Source organism: Chaetodon auriga, chromosome 19, assembly GCF_051107435.1.
Source record: "Chaetodon auriga isolate fChaAug3 chromosome 19, fChaAug3.hap1, whole genome shotgun sequence".
Classification (NCBI taxonomy): Eukaryota; Metazoa; Chordata; class Actinopteri; order Chaetodontiformes; family Chaetodontidae; genus Chaetodon; species Chaetodon auriga.
Genome location: NC_135092.1, coordinates 18539043 through 18564398, shown reverse-complemented (window position 1 = coordinate 18564398; position 25356 = coordinate 18539043). Strand labels below are relative to the sequence as shown.

The 25356-nt window shown below is 42.8% G+C and overlaps 1 protein-coding gene across 2 annotated transcripts in view; it reads right to left on the bottom strand.

The window, feature by feature from the left end:
- Nucleotides 1-12304: 12304 nt before the first annotated feature.
- The window catches only part of fibcd1b (fibrinogen C domain containing 1b), a 95419-nt gene continuing 82367 nt past the window's right edge, over nucleotides 12305-25356 (bottom strand). For both annotated transcript variants that reach the window (XM_076758335.1, XM_076758336.1), the window contains 2 exons: nucleotides 16660-16839; nucleotides 12305-14422 (listed from right to left, as the gene is read on the bottom strand). In XM_076758335.1, the coding sequence (XP_076614450.1) occupies nucleotides 14157-14422; nucleotides 16660-16839 (446 nt within the window). In that variant the 3' untranslated portion in view covers nucleotides 12305-14156. The remainder of the gene's footprint in view (nucleotides 14423-16659; nucleotides 16840-25356) is intronic.

Below are 25356 nucleotides of genomic sequence, written 5' to 3'. Positions count from 1 at the left end.
CTCTGCGTCGCTCCTCATGTCTGAAAGCTCATTTGAACTGAATGACTACTGCTCAGTTTGTCTCTCTATCACTGCTGGCCTGAGTGTTGGGTTGTAGGGGCTGTCAGTGTCGCTGCCAATGCTGGACCCTCGAAAAGGTTCCCAATCGTGGTTGCATGCCTGATATCTGTTGGAAACAGCAAGTGTCAGAGACGGGCTGTCCCCTTGTTCAGAAGGTCCAGCTGGATGTGCAGTGACTGGGTCAGGATGGCTGGCCCTTTCAGCTCAGAACATTGAATTGACGTAGGTGGCATGCATTGTTTGCTGAAAAAGCACTCTCACAAAGGCACAGGCAGACAAAGAACTTTAATTTCTTGTCTATTTACTACCTTTCACCATACAATCGACACATAGCAATACATACAACGACCAACAACATATAATACAAGGTCTATATGCATGGTTGTTCAGCTTCCTGTCTATATGCCGATTCAAAGAAATCTCCTGAATGAGGCTGATGACCACTGTGTCACCTGCAGACTTCAGGAGTTCATATTAGGAAGCCTCTCCCTCCTCCTCCCCTTCCCTGTGTTTTCGCCTTCCCTTTGTGTCTTGTGAGTCCTCTCCTTGTGTTTATCCCTGTTTGAGTGTGTGAGTGTGTGTGTGTGTCTGTGTGTGTGCATGCCACGATTCATCTTCACCTGATCCTCATGCCAATCAGCCACGGCTGCAGCCAATCCATGAATCACCAGCCACAGAATAAATACCTGGTCCTCCTCAACAGTGTTTGCCAGATTGTTGCACTCAGCGACCTGGTAACATGTCTCAGCCATTTAGCTCTCTCAGTGTCTTGGTTCATGCTGTAGTTATTGCATTCCCTTTCCCAGTGACTAAACTGTCCTCCCCTTGTGTCTCAGGATCACCACCCTTGTGTGTCTTCCTGCCAAGTCTGTCCAGCTCCAGTCCACCGCCTGTAATCTTGCTGACTCACCTCACCTGGCTGCTTGCGCCTTCCTGGATCTGCATGAATTGCCTCCCCAGTGATCTATTTACCTTTTCGTGCCAATAAATCCTCCATTAAATCTAATCCATCTGAATCTGTGTCCTGTATTTGGTCCAGCGTTTCACTCAGGCCTTAAGAGTTCGACAGATTCCTGAAGTGCAGTCATTGATGTAGAGGGAAAAGAAAGAAGACACATCCTTACTGACTGTCTGGAGTCCTGGGTGTGATTTTCCCCAGTCTCACTGCTGCCCCCTGTCTGTCAGGAAGTCAGGACAAGACAATTCAACATTAAACAAAGATTTTTGGAATTTTTTGAAGTTCCAATTTTCTAGCCAAAAATTCTAAGCACTGCCTTAAAGTTGTCAGCAGATAAAATACATACAGCCAGTAATCAGAAAAATTCAGGGGTCATGCTTTCATGACTCTGATTTCTAAAGAAAGATGTCTGTCAGGGGAGCCAAGCAAAACAGCCACTCAAACTATTGCCTCAGTATTTCCTCACCCGTTCTCTCCTTGGATTATTACTCTAATTAAGGTGCTGACATGTCAAGAGCTGGCAACAGTCACAGTGTAGCACTATACATGGTGTAATAAAATCTGTGTGGTTTCTCCCTGACATTTCCAGTTTGATGTGACACCGCTGCAGACCTTGTGAAGAAAGGAGTAGTTTCCTTTTTTCCAATAGCAAATTTACAGAAATGAAAGCCATTCCATAACTTGAGGTGAATTCTACGAATGAGAACAATAACCCCCTACTTAAATACCCGAACACCTGAAAGCTCATCAGAGGCGACCATGGTAACACTGAGGCTACATTAGGGGCCAGAGGATCGACTGCTGCTCTCAAGCTAATTAGTGCAATGAGTCCCTGATGTTGTTCTATCATGCCCAGCACTGAAAACTCCTCATGTGATAATAGGCTCAAAGGAGCCGACTGTGACAGGGTAAGACTCTCCTGCTGCAGCATCACTGGCAGAGTTAATTCATTGTGTTTTTGAGCTGTGTGGGAATCTGAGGGAACAGTTTGAAGAATATGCTGACGGCCGGCTTTATTCTTCCATCCAGATTCATGAATATACATGGATGAAATAACTTAAACTGTCCGATTTGATTTACACATGCCCTGAGCTGGCCATTTTTGCCAAGATACACAAAACATTTAGATGGACAAAAAAGGCGAAATTTAATATTTTACATCAGAAATGAGTCCATAAAATGTTTTAAGTTGCTTCATAAATAAAGCCAATTGAGTGGAATTTAGATGATTGTTGCAGACTTGACATTCTTAAACAGACAGCATCTCTGCACCATAATTGCTAAGCTCTTTGAAAGCATCACAAATCCCTTTGTATGTGCTCATGACGGCTCCCATTCTTTCCTCACACCATCAGCTGTCCAGGCAACGCGGGTGACATGGAACGAAGGTGACACTTACATCAAGGAATACTAAACGGAGTCGTAGACGTAGTCACTGCAACTTTAATTCCATATACAGATGCAATATTAAAAGATATAAAGGAAGGCTTAAGTCTGGTTGACAGATAGCTTTGCATATGCAATAATTCAGTGTTTTATCTCAATACCGCTGAATGTCTGCCAGTTGTAATGATGTGGTGTTGAAAGCAGAGATCAAGTAAATTATCAACACAATTGCTTTAGATTATTAATTAATTAAAGCATATGGTGTTAATGGTAATTAGCTCTGCTTGAGTTCTCTCTGAGGACTGGAGTACTGTAAACTTATTCTCATACAGACAGGAAGGTGTATAGCAGGGCAAGAAGTGCAGAAGGTGTTGGTGAAGAGAGGAATGGACGATTAGAGATCTGAAAGTTTGCAGTGCTTCTGTAATCACAGGTGAAGTCACAGGTAAAACCCTGATCATTATACAAGGGATTTATACAGCTGCCAGTTCAGCACAGTGTGATGCATAAAGTAATTAAAGGGATAATTTTTTTGTGCGAACTAATCAACCTCTGTAGGCTTGAAAGCTGGCCGTAAAGACGTTGTATTTACTGCAATTATTTTCATTATTGATTCATTTGACCAGTATTTTGTTGTGGATTAATCAATTAGAAAAATGCATTTAAGTTTCCATCATGTGTCACAAAGAAAAAAAAGAAGCTGATATACCATTTCTCATCAGCCGAGTTGATTTGACTTCGTTCTATAGGTATATCACAAGTATTATGGAAAGTCTGAATTTGCCTTTTCTATAAATCTTACTCTGATAAAAATCTCTTGACATATCACCAACAGACAACTAAAGCAAATCATGGCTCTTCAACTGAATTTCTTCCAAACAGATGACTCATCCTTAGCACAGACAACACATAAACGAATACCTTTGTATCTGCCAACCTCAGCTGCAAAGCTTGTTAAACTGCCCACAGTGACGGTCACTTGCAATTGTGTTTACCATCTTATGTCGACAGGAAAGAAGAGAAAGCAGGACGGGCAGGCAGGGCAGTTGCTCAGAGTGTCAATGGCTCACTAATACAGTAAAACTTTACTTTACTCAACTACTTTAAAGGGAAGGAAAAACAGCCACTATCTCTACTTGAATCTGGCTGTACTACTGCTGGCTGATCTGTCACCAAGTTCAAGGAGACACTGATTCAGGTTGAAATGACTTCCTTTCATGCACAAAGGGAAGTGCGATTATATGAGGTAATTTAATTAATGTCACCTCAAAGTTACATGAAAGAACAAAAAAATTAATTGAGATTGCAGTGCAGACTCGCACGGCTCAGACTGCCGCTCTCAGATCCACACAAAAACACACACAGAGCGTCCTCTGGAATCTGAAGTGTTCTATAGACTATTAATTGTCATTTGTCAGGAAATCAGCATGCTCTCTTTGCAAGGTCTTGTTGCAAACTAAGCTAGCAATTGGGTGGCCATTACTCATTGTGTTGGCAGTTCAGTTACTGATCACACAGGAAGAAAAAAAGGAGTTTGTATTATAATTTCCCGACACGACATTATGTTGAGAGTGTTCTGCAGTATAATCATAATTGCAACTTACTGTGTGAAAGATAAAAGCATTTTGGTCACCCGACAGCGTAACAGGAGCCACATATCTAATCCTAACAGCTAAAATACACAAGCAAAATAATACGAAATAATTCTACTCCATTCTGCCTGAAAATCTGCATAGACCTGCTGCAGAGTAGGAGTACACACTTAGTCATGTCAAGTTATTTTTCAGAAATACCAGCGTGTGTGTGTGTGCATGCGTGTGTGTGTGTGTGTGTGTGCGTCTGCATCCTCTTCATGTGTATGTCCCCTCGTACATGCCTCCAGGTCAGCCAGATGAAGAAATCTGAGAATCATGTGATGAGAAAACATGACTAAAAATAACATAAACAAGGAAGAAACATAAGTCTGTTTATTGTACCAGAGTATAGACTTAAGTTTGTAAGCCGCAACCAATCATATGACATTTCTGGAGTTACAGTCAAGGCTTTGGACGCAATGAACAAGCCTGTCCAAAAATGATGACAAGTGTGGCAGACCAGCCGTCACATACTTCAGTGATCGAAACCAAAGCCTGAGATTTGTTCTGGTCTTCACCCGTTTGCCTTTACGGGTGAATTAGATTTTACATGGAAGAAGCTGACAGTTTTTTTTTGGGTTTGTGCATGACACGAGACAAGGCTCGGATTCTGCTGTCCCCCCGTCTTATTAAATTGAATGATCTGACGGCCCTACACATTTTTCATGTGATTGGAAGTGTGCAGCTCTTCAATGTCACCCCCTGGTACACACACAAACACCAAATGCAAAAGATCTCCGACCTTTTTTTAAACCATTGTTGTACTTTTTAACATGCATGTCAGTGGATGTGCCATTTGCAGACTGCAGGATCATTTATTTTGGTGGTGAATAAATCAAAGTGCATCTTACATTACAATGCACTTACTGTGACTAAACACACAATGAAACATGCATTTCATTTGCACAACACCAGTCAAAGATAAAACCTTCTATAATAATGGTAACACAGTTCTGTGTGATGCTCATGTCTCTGCAGCAGGCTGCCCCCCGCCTTCCCGGCAAGCATGTGAAGATATCGCCGGGCTGTAATGCAAATCCCCCCATGGGTGTTCACCATGAGTGAGGCCAGGGCAGCATCAGCGTTGTGTTATTGGTGTGCAGAGCCAGTGGATAGACTGTATCAGATAAAGGGTCGGGGAGGTAGGACGGAAGCTTTGCCTTGCAGCAAAATGGGGTGCAGCAGTCTTCATATGAACGATCAGTGTATAGCATGCAAATCGAACAGACTGCTTCCTTTTAACAATGGATGGAGACTGGTGGGTGTGTAGTGATTACCTGGTAGATTAGCAAAGCATGACATTTGTGCTCTGCCTGAACTAATACAATGCTCCCTTTCAGTCAGGTGTTCATGTATTTAGTGGGTTTTCATGGCTCTGCAGTAATCTGTATGCTTACCCTGCTGGCACGCTGAAAAGAGGTGAAGGGAGGGAATGCTAATGCCCCCCAACCCAGAAGTATGTGGTCAAGGTGCAGCAGATGATTCGTCTCAGCGACCAACAAGATTTTGTGCCTAATGAGAAAATAAACGACCAATGTCGAAGCAAACCTACCAACTCTTTGCCAACCATTATTTTTTCTTGTATTAAGGTTGGGGATGTACACTTTTATTGATTTAGACTTCTTGAACACAATAACGCTGCCACACTCGGTGCTCAGTGTGGATTCACTCATGCTAGAAAACTGTTTCTCTAAGCTATTTCCTTTATCTTCCAGTTTCACTCCACACATGTTTTTGCAAATTGAATACATAATTATTTGCTTTCATGCTGGCAGGTACACAAGGAGATCCATACTCTCTTGCTTGTGCTAGAGCTGAAAGTCATGTAGCTTAGCATCTTGGAGGTTCAGAGTGAGTTATCATAGATGAGTTAAGAGGAAGTGGATGTGCCTTTCATTCCCATGAACATTGGTCACTGGGTTTTTTGGGCATCTGTTCTTTTGGGCCCATAAAGCCGAGTCATTAGAGTCATCCTCTGGTCGAACTGTCTGACTTCCTCTTCAATCAGTCAAATTATCAAAAAATTAGTAAATCAATCAATTTTAATTAAAGTGTGGAATCACCATCCAGTATGGTCCCAATACACTTCACAACATAATGGAAGTTAAAATGTGTTTAAAGCTAAAATAACTAAACTTTAAATAAAACAACCACATTAAAAACGTCGGTGTTAAAGGAGATGGTTGAAAAAAAGAGAGTGAAGTAAACACATTGAAACATGTTTGAAAAGGTGATGGACCCATCTGAGGTCTCGGGTAGGCTGCGATGAAGTGTACCAAAATGGATTTCAGTATTGATTTAAAGAACGGACAAATGAATGGTAAATGGACTGACTACGACTCAGAGCGCTTTTACAGCACATGTCTGCACTCACCCTTTCACACACACAGTCATACAACGGCCAGGCCAGCAGCTCATTATAAGCTTTTAGCCATTCACACACACTCACACTATGGTAGCACAGCATCGGGGGCAATTTGGGGTTCAGTATCTTACCCAGAGATACTTCGAGATGTAGACTGCAGAGGCCAGGCATCGAACCACCAACCCTCTGATAGGACCTGAGCCACAGCCTCCCCCAACTGACAACTGCTGGCTCCCCGAATACATGCACGGCATAAACGATACTGCTCCTGTAGACTTTCCAAATCTTTTGGCGCTGAATGGATCAAATTCTGATCACAAAGAATCATTTGGGGAGTGATTGAGCGTTTTATAAGTGCTCCTTTTGGAATAACCTTGTGTGGGATAATTTGCTTTTCTGGCTGGTGTGCCACAAACTCGTCCAGCGAGGAGGTTCGGGTTTACGACACAAAGTGTTTAACATAAAATCGAATAATTATAACACATGCGATAAAACAGAAAAACAAGGAAAAGAAAAAAATGAAATGAAATGAAGAGGGATTAAAACAACAGGATGAAACAAAATAAAACAGCTGTTAGGTAAAAAGAAAAGACACTTTAGGAGAAAGGATTGTTAATATGGCCTCAGGAACAATCAACACATGTGTCTTAACATGTCAGACAGATAAGATGGGGTGAAGCCAGTCTGTGACAGACAGCTAACCAGCGTAAAGACTTTAAGACTGGAGTAATGTGGCTCTCTGTCTTGTTTTCGTCAGAAATGGAGGAAGGTCTGCAGGTATTTGTTTAATTTAGGAAAGATGTAATTGTTCTTTCATGTCGGCGAGCATTGGCCATGTTTCAGGCTGTCCAAACACTACAAAGATGAAAAGCATTATGGGAATATCTGGGAAGATGGCGACAGCGGAAACAGCTTCTTCTTCATCTCTGGGTTTTGTCTTTGAAACAGCTGATCAGTCATGTTCGCTGTGTAAAGTGCGTTAACAGTTTTTTGACAAAGGAAAAAAACAGCTCGAGGAGTGTAAAAACATTTTTGGAAATTGAAGATGTTTTTTGTGGAATTTTTTTCCATCAAGCTTTTCAAATGCAGTATTTAAAAAAAACAAAAAAACAAAACATATTGGTGGAAGCACAGCTAGTGTGTGAAATTATTCCGTCAAGGCTGACGCAAAAACACAGACGCAGGTAACCCTGTTAAGATGAATCCCTCAGACTGAAGGTAGACACACTAGTTACCTCATTGTATAGACATGCAACACAACAAGAGGCAGATGTAAAGTGGACGGAAAGCAGTTGAAAGTCTGAAATTACACATTAAAATATATAACAGAAAGTAGTACACTGACGTTGAATCATCCATCCTTGACGATCACCGTATGAGCATTCGGAATGTCATTTAAAACAACTTGACTCCGCTCCACAAATCGGCAAACATGTTTGCTGCCAATTCTGCACTTTGAAGGGGCTGAGTAGACGGCACAGCCAGCACACACAAAGTGTCAAGACCAGACTTGAATGCCTCGCTCGTCTAGTGGTTTTACAGAGATAGGAACTCAGTCAGTAACACTATTTGCTGTCTTTTGAACTGTCAATTGAAGAGCTAGATCACACGGCTGGCAGCCCTCCTCAGTGTTACTCCTTTGACAAGCACCCTTCCTATCATGACTCACACTCCTTCAAGGCAATTAGTAGATGCACCATACTGGCCTGGCTTTTGGCCACGCACAGACACCTCAAATTTGAGCAGTGATAGATTGCATTGTGTTGCAGGATTTCAAAACACCAGGGGATCCAGGGAGGATGTTCAACCTTAGAAATGATGTGAGTTAACTTGCTGGACTAGACCTAACACTGGCGATCACTCTCATAAGGCTACAGTTATTATAAGCGTGCTCTGAGGCATCACGTTGTAGCTGGGTTTGCCAACAAACAGACCGACAGAAGTGTATTTTACATATATATATTAAACTGCTCATCCGTGGGGATTGTTGGGATAATATGTTTCCATAGAGTAAAGGATACAGAATCTACTACACAACCGAAATATAAAAAGCAATGGAAATAGTAAACAGAGAGCAATATAGTAATAAAATCACTCAAGCAAGCCTTAAAGACTTAATAGCTTTGGAATTATAGCATTTCATACCAGTACAGAATCAGCATTTCAGCAGTCTGCATGTGGATGTGGGAAAGAAATGGCATGCTAACGTTTTACAGAGCAAACTAATGGATAAATATAAGTGCTGTGTCTGCATTGCAGCAGTTAAAAAATGTTAATGTTATTTATGCTCCTGAGACTCCAGAGCGTTAATGCAGACAAGCTAATTCCACGAAAAAAGGCTTGATGACGAGCATACCTGACAGAGGTGTCTGTGAAACACACAAATTACAGAGAGCTGCTTGTAATTATCACCGTGTGAATATCTCCTCTTATCTCCTCCTGTTTCTACGGCACGAGCGGCACACGGTGCTATTTATTTATACAATAACATGACATCTTATTGAGACTATTTAGACACATCACGCTCCCTATAGGGCTGCAGTGGTGGGGTGTGAACGCAGTTGGCTTCACTGAACCAACTGCTGCTGGGAATCCAGAGGTAATTGTCAGAGCAATTAATATCCAACAGTTCATTTAACATTGTATCCATTGTTATGTTCGACTGGCTACCTGCTATTTGTTTGGATCCCTCTTTTGAGCCAGAGCAGAACCTCTCAGCTCTATCATGGAATAAAAATAACTTCTGTTACTCTCAGTTCACCCTCTCAACACACCTTCTTACTGTGATTTCCGTTGTAGATCATTAAATATATACCGTGGTGTGAAGAATGAAGAATCCTTCATTCTAAATTATAGCTCGAGTATTAAAGCTGCGCTAATTCCAGTTCTTTTTAAACACTGATGGAATGACAGTGTTGGATGTGGGAGGGGTTGTGGTGAAGACCCCATGAATTATCACGCGACTCTGCAGTTCTGCTCAGCTCTACTGTAGCGCTTCAGCATCTTTCAGCTCACTGTTTCGCTTTTTTGGTCCACAACTTTACTGTTTTGGTTCAGATTCTCTGCGCTCAGCAACCTTGATAAAAGAGGCGAAAGACAAAGTTAGCAATGAGCTGCAGAGTCAGATATTTCCCCTGAAGACTTGGTGAAGACTTGTTGGAACATGCTGGTTGGAACATGATGACAAATGAGTGCAATGTTACTCCGCATCTCCTGTTTGTGGAGCTATTTACTAACAAAACTCAGTACAATGATAAGATATCGATGTAGCTAGCTTTAGAGGTAAGCAGTTTGATATGGTTATGTGATCAGAGGTAACTGTGGTGATCAAACAAAGCTTAAAGTGAGCTGAGGCCCTGAGAGCCAGAGCTGAGCGTGAAGTTCTCTGGCTCACCTCTTTATCATGGAACTGGTGCAGCCATTTATTTCACTGACAGCTTCTTTGGATAGGCCAGCATCAGCAGCTTTCACAAGTATCACTTCCTCACTTGCCACTGTCATTCTACCGATGACTCAGTGTTTAAATGCATCTCCTTCGACTTGCTCGTAAGCAGACATTGCGGGCTACTTTTGACACAAATATAAATATCATTAGCAGACTTTCTTGTGGTACCTTGGACTGCCTTGGCAGGACCAAAGAGCCCCCACCCACGTTGCTATATAAGTACAGCCAAGGCAAGTTAAGATAGTGCATGATTTTAGAGAAAGCTTATTAAAAGCTAATTAATTTTCTCTGCTCTCCAGAGAAAATTAATTCTCCACTTGACTTATTATTTTTTTTTTTAATTCAAATATCTTGCCACTTTCTAGGTATGCAATGGCACTATAACCTTGCTCTTGGTGATAATGGCAACACATGCATAGATAATGCAAAATGGGCTATTGCTGAGTTTTCATTGGGATTTTTCTTTCTTTTTAATAGTTATGTAGAGTATTCATATATTATGGAAGATGCTGAGTGCATTTCTTTGAGGACGACATTTGTGAAAATCTTTGGGCTCCACAAACATAATTCTATTTATTTAGTGGGTCTGCAGAAGAAAACTTAGACACATTACCCGAAAACCTTGGTAAATAAAGCTTAAACTCTCTGCAAGACCCCTGAGGCTTGTTTATTTTCTGGTTAAGCCAGCTTTCATACCGAGCTGCACGTTCTGCACTAAACTGTGGTTGATGTTCCAAAAAATTAACATAGTTTTCATTTGACAGGTAAAAGGTTGCTAAATGTTTTACCTGTTCTGATTAAATCAGCATTTTCAGATTGGAAAACAAACTCACAAATTCCAACCACGCTGCTATGAGCATGAACGGGTGCACTGAGGAGGAAAAAACAAACAAAAAAAAAACAACCCCACTCACTTCAGGGTGTTCCCCATTTATAAAATGTGAATGTTTATTAAATGTTGACAAGAACATTAAAACACAGTATCAAGATTCAGCAAAACAATCTATAGTACTTCACCAAAAAGAAAAGAAAAAGAAAACAGAGTTAGTTCTGCGCTGGGACTGAAGGAATGGGAGGACGAGGGCCTGGGAGAGGAGGGCGGGGACAGGAGTGGCAGACGAAGGAGAGCAATAAAAGAAGCAGGGCGCTGGAGAGGGAAGAGAGGAGAATTTAGGAGCAATGGAGTGAAGGGGAATTGGCAGCAGAGGCTAAGGCAATTAAGGAGGTACACAGTAAGAAAGATAGAAGGTTTGGGGACCTGCGGGATCGATCAGGAGGGTGCTGATGCACTGTAATGAGCAGGATAACTGGGAATGATCAGAGCCTCTGATTTCACTCTTTTATCATCTGTTCCGTTGGAGACTTAGAAAGCTGCAGCAGAGAGAGTGACTATAAAGGCATTCACTCAACCAAAACACACAAAGGGGCATGGCAAATAATGCTCGTCTTTACACTGAAATAACAAGGGGAAACATAGCAGTAACATATACAGTGAGCACAACGTCGTGTTGAGGTGATTAAAGATTTTGGGAGTGGGTTCTCAGGGTTTTAGGGTACGAGCGCAGTTCAACACAGTACCAGAAGGTGGTGTCCACTCTTATGGGTTCACAATCACAATAAGTAATAGTTCATTATAATTATGTAAATCTCTCTGTTATCAACACAAATAGCAGGGGAGGCGAGTTGTACATAAGCAACACATTACTTCAAAATTTTCCACAGAGAGACGCACTCAGCCTCCCGCTCGGTCGTCTGACTCATGCACACGGGCATGTACAAACCAAAGCATGTGCATATATGTGTACACACAGAGACACTGCAGACGCACACATGTGCACACGCGCACACGCACGCACATTCACACCCTCTGTCCTGCACACACACACACACACACACACACACACACACACACACACACACATTTCCAACGCGAACTATTTCCTCTGACATTATCAGACGTCATGTGCCATAATAACATCAGCGAGTGTTTGCAGCGTGTCTGTGCTTTGATGTTGAGGAGAAGTGGCGGCAGGCTGGACGCGCACAGCGATAGGAGATCCTTCTAAGCACCGGTGAAGACAGAAAAACTCACAGCTGTTCCAGTGTCAGAGGTATTCAGTGCAACGTCGCTCGGTGCTACACGTTAACTCGCTGTCAGCTGGGGCGACACCTTTTCAGCGCACATTCAAAACTGCCTCCCAGTGCCAAAGCCAGAATGTCACAGAGATCGCATATGTCCAGCAAGGCAGCCGATGTGCCAAGAGGTTTGAAATCTCTCTCATGTTGTGCCTCCGTAAAAGATTTATGTTTGTGCTGCAGATCTGAATGGGCCTGTGCTTGAGGGGTAATCACATTCCTCCTTGACCTGCGGAGCAGCGGCAGCCGCTCCCGCCTGTCCTTCGGTTAGGGGAAAAGTTCTGTAAATACATCACTTCTTTATATATTTTTTTCTTTTTAAACCAGTGGATTTTGTTTAGTCCATGTGCTTGAGTACTCTTTGTGTTTTAGCATAGTAAGAAAACGGCGTCACATGCTCTAAAAGTCATACACACTGTACAATAAAATCTACAGATATATTTTTTTTAAAGCTTTTAGTACATCCAAAGAAACTCGATGAAACTGAAAAAAGTTGATTCACCGACTTCAAAAAAAAAAGGAGAAAAATCAGAATTGCACTATTTTCTTCCCACAGGTTGCCTTTGTGTTTTTTCTTCATAACATTTTTTTTTCTGTCATTTTTTTTTTTTGTTTGTTTGCTTTAGGCAGTTTTGTTTTTGCCATGACACACTGCAGAAATCCTACTCAGAAGAAAAACGACTGCGGTTGAGGGCGTCAAATCTTATTGTACATCTCTCCGTTTGCATGGAAAACTGTCACACGAACAAATCCCATAATAATCACCAGGAAAGGTGAGAAGAATTACAAAACAGAGGACAAACCAGAGAGGCGGGAATGGGCGTTTGTGGCCGAAATGCAACATTTCCTCAACCGGTCCAAGAAAATAAGATCGACGGGGGAGGTGTGATGGTCTTTGATTCCTCTTTCATTCCTTTAGTCTCCTCCAAATTGATGTCATTTCCTCCCTATAGCATGTTCACACATTACAGCCTTTGTTATTTCATGTTAACCACTTAGATGGAGAGAGTGAAGGTTTGCCAGCCGTGCATCATGTTTAGTCTGTCTGCGCTAAACATTGTAGTCAGTCGAGACGCTCCACTGAACTCATGACAGGAAATTGATAGTGTTACAGAACTCTGTCTGTCTCTCTGTCTGTCGTAGACACACACACACACGTACACACACACACAGACACACACTCACACACAAAGTGCTGGGTTACCATCTGTGAGTGCTGCATCAGTTGGCCAGTACTCAGCTGGCAGGCAGATCAGACAAAGTGCCCAATATGCTCCCTAATGGCCCAAGTCAGATGAATGAGATCCTCCGTTGTCTCTTTCTTTTTCTCATTTCTCTCTCTTCATCCCTTTTGCGCACCTCCTCTTCTCCCACTTCCTCGCTCCCCTTTGATTCACTCTGCCCTCCTTCGCTTCAACTAATTTGGCTCTCGTCAAATTGTTTCCTTGTTCTCTCCGTCACTGTCTCCCTCTCGTTATCTTAGGGCCCGCGCTTCTTGCCACTGCCCTGCTGGGTCTCATTCACACAGATCCAGGATGTAAATGTGACATATGTACCACTGCGCTGTCCCTTCTCGCTGGGGGAACTCCAGGGCTTCTGCTGCAGAGGGGGAAAGGGGAGGATTTGCGTCTCCCGCTCATGTTTTGTGAAGGGTTTTTCCTCTCTTCCGACGATATTTGGAGTGAGCCTCTCCATCCACAGATTATACAGCAACGAGCAGCGGGACTGAACCACAATCTGAGTGCCATGTCAGCACAGATGGGAGGTCAGAGTTACATGCCAGGAGGAAATCACTGGTGTGTGATTCTGCAGGGGACGGCTGGACCACCATGTCAGACTGAGTAAAGCTAGCGCAGTGGACTGTGAGCTCTGGTACGCTGTTTTTGTGAGCTGAATGATAAAAATAAAGGGATGATGGTTACATTATTTTTTCAAGAAAGGGACCGAGTGGGAGGATAATGGTAGCTAGCATGACACTAGTAGCTGAGTGATGGAGGAAGAGGAGCAAAAAGGGAGAGAGACATCAGGAGGAATCAGGAACAGCCGAGTCAACTGAACGTAAAGAGGTATGTTTTAGTGAATAAACAATATCAAGACAAGTAACTCCGCCTAGCTGTCAAAAGTCGTGGTTTGTAATGTTTCAAAAAATTTCTTCTTTTTTTTTTTCTTCTTTCATTTGTTCTCTGGATCGCGGGTGGGTCGTATCTTCATCTCGGAGAACTTGAGGGAGTACTGCCAGCCGGTCCAGGAGGACCACTCGATGCCATCGGCGTAGGAGGTGTGCTGGCCGCGCAGGTACTGGCCGTTAAGGTTGGAGGTGTGGCAGTTGCGGTACCACCAGGCACCGTGGTAGAAGGAGGCGCAGTTGTTCTCCGAGTGGTCGTTATCCCTGTCTTTGGTGGTGAACTTCATCCCGTTGTGCTTCAGCAGCGAGTCACCTGGAGAGGGGAAAGTTGAAATGTGTCAGCACGTGTATCAAAAGAAGGATGTAAATGTATGTTTATATGAAAGACTTGGCGTGAGAGGAATGAAACAAGCGCTCATAAACAAGAGCAGCTGGGAGACCGAAAAAAAAAAAAACTTTTTAAGCAACATCTCGTCTGTGTCTTTCACCAACATGTTCTTGGATCTGCTACCAGAAACAAGTAATTGAACACATCCACGAGTGATTAACTTCAAAAAGGCGAACGACTCTTCAGTTTATCGTTTCTATAAACGCGCGGAGATGACAGACTAAAAATAAAGCTCCACAGTTCTCCAGAGCATTGCCTCTCATTACTGAAGGCAGGAGGTCAGATGGCTGTGTAGCCAATTGATCAAAGGTTCTGTGGTGACCTTTTTATCTCCCTCTTTTTAATAACACCCCCCCAGTGATTTCATCTGGATGCCTGTCAGTTAATGAACAAAAACATTGAAAGAGGAGAGAAAAGACATACTGATTGGACTTAATCACGTCTTGATTTCATTCTTTCTTGTAGGATCAATGATCATCTTTTGGGTATTTTTTTTTTAACTGCTGCTGAAATCGTCCCTGCGAGCTGTGACTGTGAGTAAGACAATGATGTAACGCCACTGCAGGGATGTGGCGCAGGCATGGCAAGTTTGATCCACGCAATCAAACGGCCGAGCTCGAAATATCTGCTCAGTATATAAAGATTTCTCACTGGCAAATTCTCTACATCGATAACTGCTTTGCAAGCCGCCGCTCTAAGAGGCTTACGAGCAAAATGAAAGCAGCGTTCTCGCAGATGCTGCGGTAGACCGAAAGTTTGCAGCAAATGGATGTTCAAAGAGCAAATAATGTTCAATAAACTCCCCATACCTCCCCTTCACTCTCCGTCCTTTCCTTTCTCTCCAAAGTAGGATTCACACTGAGACCATGAAGCGGATAGAAGGATGAAGCTGAGTGCAGAATGAAAGACCGCTCACCAGCCATCAGGTGCTGGCTAACAGCTCGTCAGGGCATCAAACAGCCCTTAATTGCACAGGATGTGGTCGCCCGGCTCCTTACCCTCTCCCTCCGTCCTACTCTGCTCTCCATTTGGCATTACCATGGCAACTAGTCAGCAGAAAAGATAATCTGACAGGCATGTCTGATGTTCATGTTGTGTGCTGCTCGACATTGGGAGAAAAGAGATAGTGGGGGAGAAAAAAGAAGGAAAAGAAACAGCTCAGCGGTGTCGACAATGGGATGATATCCAGCGGCACAAAGGAGAGAGGGGAAAAAAACAAAAACAAAAACAAAACAGAGGCACTTAAAGACTCATTTGCAAGGCACTGGATGTCACCTTGGTGGCTGAGGGGCCGGCAGCCTCCTCTGATGCCCATTAAGATCCAGCTGCTCCGAGCCCAAATGGGTACCTGTCAGCTGATCAGAAAGCAGCCACAGCAGAGCAAAATACTACTGATGATAACAACAGCAGCGCGGTCGGGGGAAAGCCGAGGTGAGACATCCAGAGAGGGTGCGAGTACCCTTAATTTGACTGGATCCAAATGTCCGGCAGGCACATGAGTTCAAGGTCAGGCCGCGGCGAGGACAAGCCAGGAGCATTACAGGACTCTGGAGCAGACACCATCCATTTTGTCCTTCCCCTCCTTTTTTTATCCCCTGCCTCCTCCGTCGCTTCGGCACCTCCAAACTCACCTCCCTCTCTTCTGGTACTCCCTTCCTCTCTCACACCTGTCCCCTTCGTTCCTTCACCCTAGTTCCTTCAAGCCCTTCCTCTCCCCCCGCTCCATCTCTCATACCTGTCCCCATTCTCTCTGCACTCCCCAAAGGTTCTTCAAACTGCTTCTTCATTTCAACGGCAGGTTTTTGTTTGTGCTGGACGTGAAGCAGTGCAATTAATTGGCAGTAATTTAATGTGACAAGTAGCTGGCTTAGATCTGATTTTGGGAGATAGAGACACTTGCAGGCCTTCTCTCCGTGCAGCTGTCTGCACGGCTCAACAAGAGGACACACCTACTGTAAAAATAACATACTGTTATTTTACTGGAAGGCAGAATGTGCTGGAAGTTGGCTGGAGCTTTCACCCACTGCTGTGACTTCTTCTTCACAATTAGGTTGAACGAGAAAAAAAAAAAGGTGCAACAACAAAAATAGTGTACATTTATCAGAGCGCAAGCACATGAAATCCTGCAAGCCAAGTCTAAGTAGTTCACTGAGTGTACATACCTGCATTGCCAGAATAGTCTCCCACAGTCAAAGGGTATCCATCATCATCAGGGTCCACTGAGAAGAGGCCCACTCCAAAGGTACCATACTGTGCATATGCGGTGCTATTTTCAAAGTCCTCCAAGTCGATCCGTAGCTCATAGTTCCCTTGGATGGACAGCGCATGGATCTGCTTCAGCCCTGCAGGGGAAAAGAGCGAGACACAGACAAAAACAATCCATTATAAAGTTCTGCCGATGTTCTCAGCAAACAATTTAAAGCCATTTCAGCGGCCTCTCAACAGCGAACATTTTCTGGAAATAAGATACAACGTCTTTTTTTTCTCCCCCATTTAGAGTCTCCTGCTGCATGTGTAGGATTTCTGTCCAAAACGAGATTAGAGCTTATTCTCGAGAGTGTGTGTAGCGCTCACAGAAAACTTTGAGGACGGCGGGATCAGCTGGAAAAAAAAAATGTATGAGATTTTATACGAAGTAATGACACCAACTTCTTCGCACTGACATGCAGCTGCAGCATGCAGTTTAGAGTTTGGTACAACTGATTCACAAACTCAGCAGTCTTTTACAGCAGCACACTCGTATGAGAACATCTGCATGTAACATGACTCGCAGGTATCAACAAAGATGTTCGAAAGGTGTATTTTCAGCTAAATCTCTCAGGAATAACCTAATTCTGAAAAATCCTCTCTCTCCCACCTCTGCAGGCCTGGAGTCCTTGGTTAGAGCTCATCCATTACCTGCCCTGACTGTTAAAGATTGTGAATTTGCCTGTAATTGCTTTCAGCTCTCAAGGTGGGGTGTCCCGAATAAAGGAGATGCAGTAAAAGTGAAGCTGACCATGTAGTAGCACTAGTGGTGAGGGTAAAGTTATTTCAAAAAACGAAATTCAGAAGATTGTACATTTTGATCTTTGGTTTAGTTAAAAAAATAATGACTTTTTAAAGCATCTCTTCAGCTGGAGAGGCTGAATTATGGATCGTAGTATTGACTAGCAGGGCTTCGTGTGCTTATCAAGGACATTGAGCTGCTTTTTGTACAAACTGATTCTCCTTTTTCCAAATGAGACGTTATTTAAACTTTCCCCGCTCTGTAACATGAGAGACAGTCCTCTAACACTTGATGCAAAAGTAAGTCTTTTAATGTAACTTTAATCGGCAAAGTCAGCTCCATCTGTGGCCTCCTCATAAAGAAAATACACAGCAGTTTGAAGGCGAGAGTTCAACCCTGATTTCAGAAGAATTGGGATGCTGAGTAAAACATAAATAAAAACAGAATGCAATCATTTGCAAATTCACAAAGTAGTGAACCTCGCTCCATCACTGCTTGTGAACAACTGAGACAAGAGACAAGTATTTAAGTACTTTCCCCACTGTGCTAATGCAGGCGTTGCAGTTCCCTCCAGGTGAGCTCTGAGCAGAAAAACAGCTGTCACAGCGTATATTCGCTGAAACACTGAGGTAAAGGCTCAATGGGCTCATCTGATGTGCTGCTGGAGGTGGCATCAGGAAAAAAGAGATGCAACATGTGGTTGGAGTCGCCATTAGCATAACTGCTCTTTAGCAGGAACGGTTCGATGTGTATGGTGGTGCTAAAGAGTTTCCTGTTTTTTCAGGTAAAAATAATCGATTTTGTGCACATGTTTAAGACCCAGGTCATTAAAGCCAACAGTCAGCCATGAATGGAAGAGCCCTGGGTTAAAAGTTACTTGCACGTCATGGTGGATGCAGTTACACTGGTGCTGTATCTGAAATGGCACTTTTGTTTTCAGGAAGAATTAACCTCCCACACACTCTCTCTTTGTGTAAAGAAAATATCATTTTCATGTAAAAGTATGTTTTGTATAAAACGTAAAGGCTTTATAGAAATGAAAGAAGCACTTGAAGTTCACATCCAACTGTTTCAGCTACTTCCAGCTTTCCATCCCTTCATCAGATGCCCTGAACCGATCTTTTAATTGTTTCTCAATCCTCTCGAGTGTGTTAGACAGCAAGCGCCAGGAGCAAAAGGGGTTTCCATCCCCTCTTCCTCGCCCCCTCCTGCGTTGGAGTGATGGAGCTTCCCAGGGCAAGTCTTCGTCTCCTGGGCTGATCAAAGGTACTCGCAGAATAGCGTGTCAGGCAGAGAGGAGCAGAAGGAACTCGACCCGCGTTGGGCGAACGCAAAATTCGAGGCAGGAAGACAAACAAAAGTGAACTCAGCCTCAAGACTCTGTTAACAGCTTCCCCCCATGCTTACAAATGCACCCTGTACAGTTTCAGTGTGTATTTGACAAAAAAGTAAATACCATTTGAAAGCGTGCACTGATGGAGAAGCTTCAAAGGCTTCATGGTTAAGAAAGAGGGTTGGATTTAGAGCATGTAGAGAAAGCTGTAGGCTGAAATTGCTGGTTCGAGGTTTGTTTTAGTTCCTCTCCTGTAACATGACTCAGACTCAGCATGAAAACACATGCAGCACAGGAAGGAAGGTGTTTTCATGAACTTGAACACTGTCATTTTACCTCCTATGGCAATCATCACCTCCCAAAATGAAACCCCATTCTCTGTTTTAAAGCTTACACACCTCAAACTGATTTTGTCTAATTTGAATTCCGTCGCTGTCGAGAATTGCACTCTGAGAGCGCCTCATCTGAAGTAGAAGGCTAATTTGATGACAAACACAGCTGAAAGAACTCATTATTATTCAGAGACAGAAGCTCACAGTCTGGGCCCAGGCACTTAGTTTGGATTTAATCTAGCCCAATGGGAGGTTGATCCCGTTCTTTTCATTTTCACAGTGGATCAGCAAATCAGAGGAGGAGAATCGCTCATTAATACATTCGGGCAGGTAACTTCACGCACGTCAGTTTCCTCTTAATTCTTGTACAAGGATATAAATACTCATGCATATGCAGGGAACAGACACACGCAACATGCGACACATTTCCACACAGAGAAACAGAAATGGCTCATTTGTGTCGCAGCCCTTGGAGAAAAAGTATCAATCCACACAAACACCTAAGGGAAAAGTACCCCGGAGTGATTTGACAAACTTCAAAAGGAAGAATTAGGATGTTTTCTCTTTCAGGAAGAAAAAAAGAAAATAAAATAGCAAATGCAACACAACTCTATTTAAAGACTCTGCGGCTTCCAACTGTATTTACATAACTTTAATTCAGTCCCTAATTAAAGCCCCAGAGAATCTCAGCGAGACTTTAATTCAGAATAATTAAAGCGGAAGACAAGTGAAATAACAACAGAGACTTCTTTGGTTAAAATCTAAATGCTCAGGTGTAACTCCCTGTTAATTAAATGCTATTGTTAGGTTATTCAAAATGGGTTCTAATACAAGGGAGAGTTTTGAGGTGTTTTGCTTCAGTATTAACATGCTGATTGCTCCATTGGGGAGAGACTCGTCTCTCTTCTCACTGATTTGCGATTTAAGGGAAGCTTAGCAGAGAGTCAAAAAAACTTCTGTCCTCCCACGTTTTAGATCGGCAATTAGGGTCTGCTTTCTTTATTCCCTCTATTCTGACTGTTTTTTTTTTGTCTTGGCCATACTGAGGCACATTGTTTTCATTGCGTGCTTGTTTTCGTCTGGATTAAGAACTGGGCAAAGAAGGCAACTGCCCCAGGACCCTCAGACCCTCTGGGGCCCTGAAAGCATCAGGATGTCTGTGTGGCAATAACAGAAATACACGGGCCAAGCTGGCTCCTGTAGTTCATCTCACTGTTGAGCTCCTGTCGAAGGACCCTGTGCCAGAATGTGGTTTTAATGTCAGAAAGGACCCGTGGCTCATTGCTGCCTTGGGGCCCCCTGGTGGGCATGCAGCAGACGGTGACTGCAGAGTCCTCTGCTGCTGACAGTGCTCTCCAACACTTCAAATAACAAATTATGAATGGATAGCTTCTTTGAACTTCTTTCCACAGATAAATCTCCATATTACACAAGCAGCACACAGGCATAATTACTCAATGTCATCTAAAACGAAGATAAATAATGCTGGCAAAATCAGCATCTCATTTTGAACAATCAATGTGTTTACTGATAAGGAATCTCATTTCGAGTTTGCCCGATTAACAACCGCATTGACGGGACAAGAAAAAATCTTTAAGCATTCTTTGCCATTAAATCATCCATGTCATTACAGCCTCCTTTACGACGTCTGCTGCTGTAGCGACAAAGGTGAGGGCTGAGAGGCTGAGAGGCACACGCAGAGCGCCCACTGAAAGCTGACCATCATCTTCATCATGTCCGTTATTATGACTGCTAGCAGCTCAGGTGGCAAACGGTCAAAGAGCGTCGCCTCTGCTCCGGAAAAGCAGGCCTATCCTAAATTCAGAAGGCATTAATAAATGTGGGAGCCAAGTATTGGTCCTTTCTGGTAGTGAATCTATGAAAAATGACAATAAAAATGATGTATATCTGCAATTACCTCATTAAACTAGGTCACGGTAATCCATATCTCATTTTCACAGTTCTGAAGTTTATGGGAAAGAGGACAAATTTAGCTTGTTTAGAACATGAAGACTGTAATTTGTCGTTTTTTTATCTTTTATTCATTCTGAGGGCATGTTGTGTTCTGCAGAACTAAAGAGAAACAAAGCTCAACCCTTCGTGACATTGATTAAACTATTACCACCAGAGATTCCTGCTCCTTTAATGTGATTTTACAGCTAATGAGACTGACATCAATGACTCGATTAAAAATGTAGAGGACTTCTGTAAGATGTCTCTGTGATGCCGCTAAAAGGCCCAAATATTAATGATTTATTTGCTTTTATTTGAAAAGTATGTAGGGGAATGTATTGGATGCTTTTAGGGGACGGGTCGCAGCCCCGTGCTCACAATCTCAGCGCAGTGCAGCACTACAGGGCAAGAAGGAAAAGAATAAAAAACAGATCTCCAAACCCAACAGAGAAATGATTACACTTCTCTCTGCCGCTTGTGACATTTCTCCAACTTAATTATTCATCATGCTTTTCTCCCTCTGTTGCTGGGGGGCAGCTCCTGAGACTGTTTCAGCCAAAAAGGAGAAAAAGAGCAGCACTCTTGCGTCTCCTCCTCCTCCACGCTCCCTCCCTCCATAACTCAAGCCCTCCCTCGTTTTGTCTTTCTTTTTTTTCCTCTTTCCTGCTTAATCTTCTTGTCAAGATGCTCTGCTCTGCGGGGATTGAGGGTGGGGTGGAGTTAAAGGGGACGGGCTCCTTCCACAGCCACGGGGACACTCGCCGTGCCCTTTGCCACTGGGGGGGCCGGGCTGCTTGACGGGGTCTTTGAGCACGCGTCTGCTGCGATGCTTGCTGTCGCCCGCTCTTGGGGAATAGTAAAAGACTTGCTATCGTCGGCTCTCCCCTTGTCAACGAAAGGTAGGAGCGCAGGGAGGAAAACAGAGACAGGTGTGCGCTGAACTCTCCGGCTTGCTGCTCCCCCGGTGCCAACTGTGACATTTGGTGGGACAAAAAAGCGAAAGAATTTCAAGATTAACTGTCACACCTCTGACACGTCTGTGCCTGTCTGCAAGTTTCCTCTTGCAGATTCCCATTCAAGACGTTGGTTTTTCCAAGAAACTGTAAGTTATTTACCAAAAAGGAGACATTACTATGTGTTTTTTTTTTAAACCCTTGCATAATGTTGGGGTCAAATTTGAGATTTGACAGCAGCAAAAACATCCTAAATGTCATTCTTTAAGCCTGAAATTTGATGACTTTTCCTAAAGTGAGACAAATAGAGACGACGGGGGCCTTCAACAGCTCCTTCAGCAACAGACTGCTGCATCCAGCGTGTAAGAAGAAACGCCACTGCAGGTCCTTCATCTCAGCGGCTGTCAGGCTGTTAAACTCCTGCATCATTTAATGTAGCACTGAGCTGATGCTGTTTTCACATCTATCTATCTATCTATCTATCTATCTATCTATCTATCTATCTATCTATCTATCTATCTATCTATCTATCTGTGCAATAACCGAAGGTCACTGTATTTTTGGCAATATGTTTTATATCATATTCTCTTTGTATATAATGTGCATAGCCTTCTACAGTTGATTTTGTTTTGTATCCGTTTTATTGTCTATTTGTTCTGTTTTCTTCCTCCGTGGGATCAATAAAGTCTTATCTTATCTTTATAGGTGCCACAAATTTTTGAACATTAAAGCTGCTGCAGGTCAAATTTGACAAGTATGCACTGAAATGGATTTTAGATCCACCAGCGAGGAAAATGGTGGGAAAGGAATCTTGAAACAGCGAAACTGTACCGGTCATGTCTGCAGGTGTTTTTTATGGGGACCTTGAATGCTGTCAGGAATTGTGAAATGTTAGTTAATGTTCAACAAACCGTTAATAGTTATAATTGTTATAAGTATTGTGTTTTTCTCAAAAAGCAGTGAGGACAGTGTTTGATGTTTGTAATGTTAGAAATGTTACACGTCCCAAAATGTTCTTAATTCATTTTTCATAAAATATGTTTAAATAGCTGTTATGTTTTTCATGTTTTAAGTAAAATACTGTGTGACAGTAGATGTGTTTTCTGCGTTTTTTTAGGTGTAAAACCTAAAAAAACACACTTTTCCTGCTCTCTGAAACCCTTCTTAAGGATTAATCTCCCATTTTTCCTGTCAGATAGGCTATTTATACATTCTAAATACATGTGTGGCTCAAAATCTGGTATGGACGCTTTGTACAGACACAAACTGACCCGGCCATATAAGATATGAACAGTATGTAAGGATTAAAGAGTGACTATACGGAGGGCTAGTCTGAAAACATGTTTTTCTGCTATATGCTTTGAAGTATAAGCTCCTGATCCCCCACATGCAAACATAAAGAACTTGGAAAGTGCAAATCCTTTAACCCTACCCACTCACTTTGCACTACAGAATGCTGAATGTTCAGACTGGCAGATCAAATGAGATATGGCCCGTTATGGCTACTAAATGGTCCTGATTTCTCCATGCATGTGGAGGAGGAGGAGAAAAAGAGTGTGGGGGCTGCACTTTTTTGGCCGGCTTGGTCGCACTCATGCGCGCACAAGTACCCTGCGTTTGACTGATAGAACAAATGCATGAGAGGCTGATTCCACCATATTCAAAAGCATCTCAAGACTGAATACAGAATATCCTTTAGCTGAATGAACATCTCGCCGTTACTATTTGTTCAGCAGCAAACACGCGGTGCCGGTCCCCAGGCTGAGTCTAACTTGGGAATAGTGATCTTGGGAGTGTTTGTTCACTTTGCCCACAGCGCCCTCATTACAGCTCTCAGGAGTCACTTGCTTCATCTTTGAAGATAGTTTCATTCTGCAATATATTATTAATACATATTGTTTCATTTGAATCCTTATGGGTTTCTGAATAGACAAAAGCTCGCTGAGCCGCAGATTCCAGACCTGCAGCATCCTCACTGAATTAAATCCAGCGACTTTAATGGGAGTTGTCTCACAGAGCCACAGATGGAGGTGGTTCAGCATGACTGCAGGTGTGAAAATGCGCCTCTGTAGATCTGATGAATGGTGTGTAGGATGACAGCATGAAGAGGGAATTATACGACTAATCTGTGACTCTTTCATTTTGCAACCCCACTAAACAGAGACGTTAATACCGTAATCATAAAAGCAGTGCGACATATCTAAATCAACTTCTAAGCCAGGGCTTCTGTTCATTATTATTTCACGGTCAAGGGTGTGGACACACACTGAACTAAAGCTGTTTCTGAGGCAGTCCGGTGATGCTATTAAGTGACAAAGAGAGACCATCAGAGAGAGAAAGTTATTATGGTGGTGCTCTAATGCAAGGCATAATTAAATGTTAATCCATCCTGACACATGTGTGCTTTCAAATTCTCTCTCCTCATCAGCGACGGCTCTGATTGCAAAGAAATGATTTTTTAGTGGCAGCAAGTATTTTGCTGGTTTTTATCTGTTTAAAGCAACAAAAGACAATATTTTAGCCGCCTCATTGCATTCCGTGAGCACTAATGTAAATCAGCAGGGGTTTGCAGGTAGTAATCAATATCAGTTGCTCCTCTGTTACCTCAATGATTTAAGTTTTCAGTCCTCGACAATATGGTCTGTATTGGTGGGAATACGCTTCTGAGCCTCCAAACAATTAAACTGTCCATATGAGAGAAAAATGAGCGATGAACAGAAATGACTTTTAGTGATGCTCGGTTGTCTTCTAATTACGCAGGTTTGTTTTCAGAATGTATTTAATTGATTAGCCTTTTGACGACAACCGGCAACTGACAAGCACTGAGAACCCACCGCACAAAAACACACAGGACGAGGGACTGCAGGTGGCTCACAGGCTCAAACTCGTCAGATTCAGGAGGAATTTCAGAAGTCTCTGTAGGTTTCGTATATTCAAACTATTAGCCCTCACAGGCTAGCTTGTTGATACAACACAGCAGATATTAATGTCTCACGCTGACTGTTATCTTGTGAGGACATTGCTTATTTTATCACTAACTAGCAGCAGTTTGACGTCAGCCCATCTGTCCTCTTCTTCAGTGGAGATTTTATGTTGCAGTCCTACCAGATGAACTCAAGCACCTCTTCATTACCACTGCATGTTTTAATGTGTTCAACTGAATTGGTTTTAAACTGGATGTTATTTATTACTATTACTTATGTCTTGATATAGTGGTAATATCTCTCCATGCACTTGAACCCTCAGAGTTTAAATTAGCAACCACATAACCGAATAAGTACAGATGAAACTATGAGTTA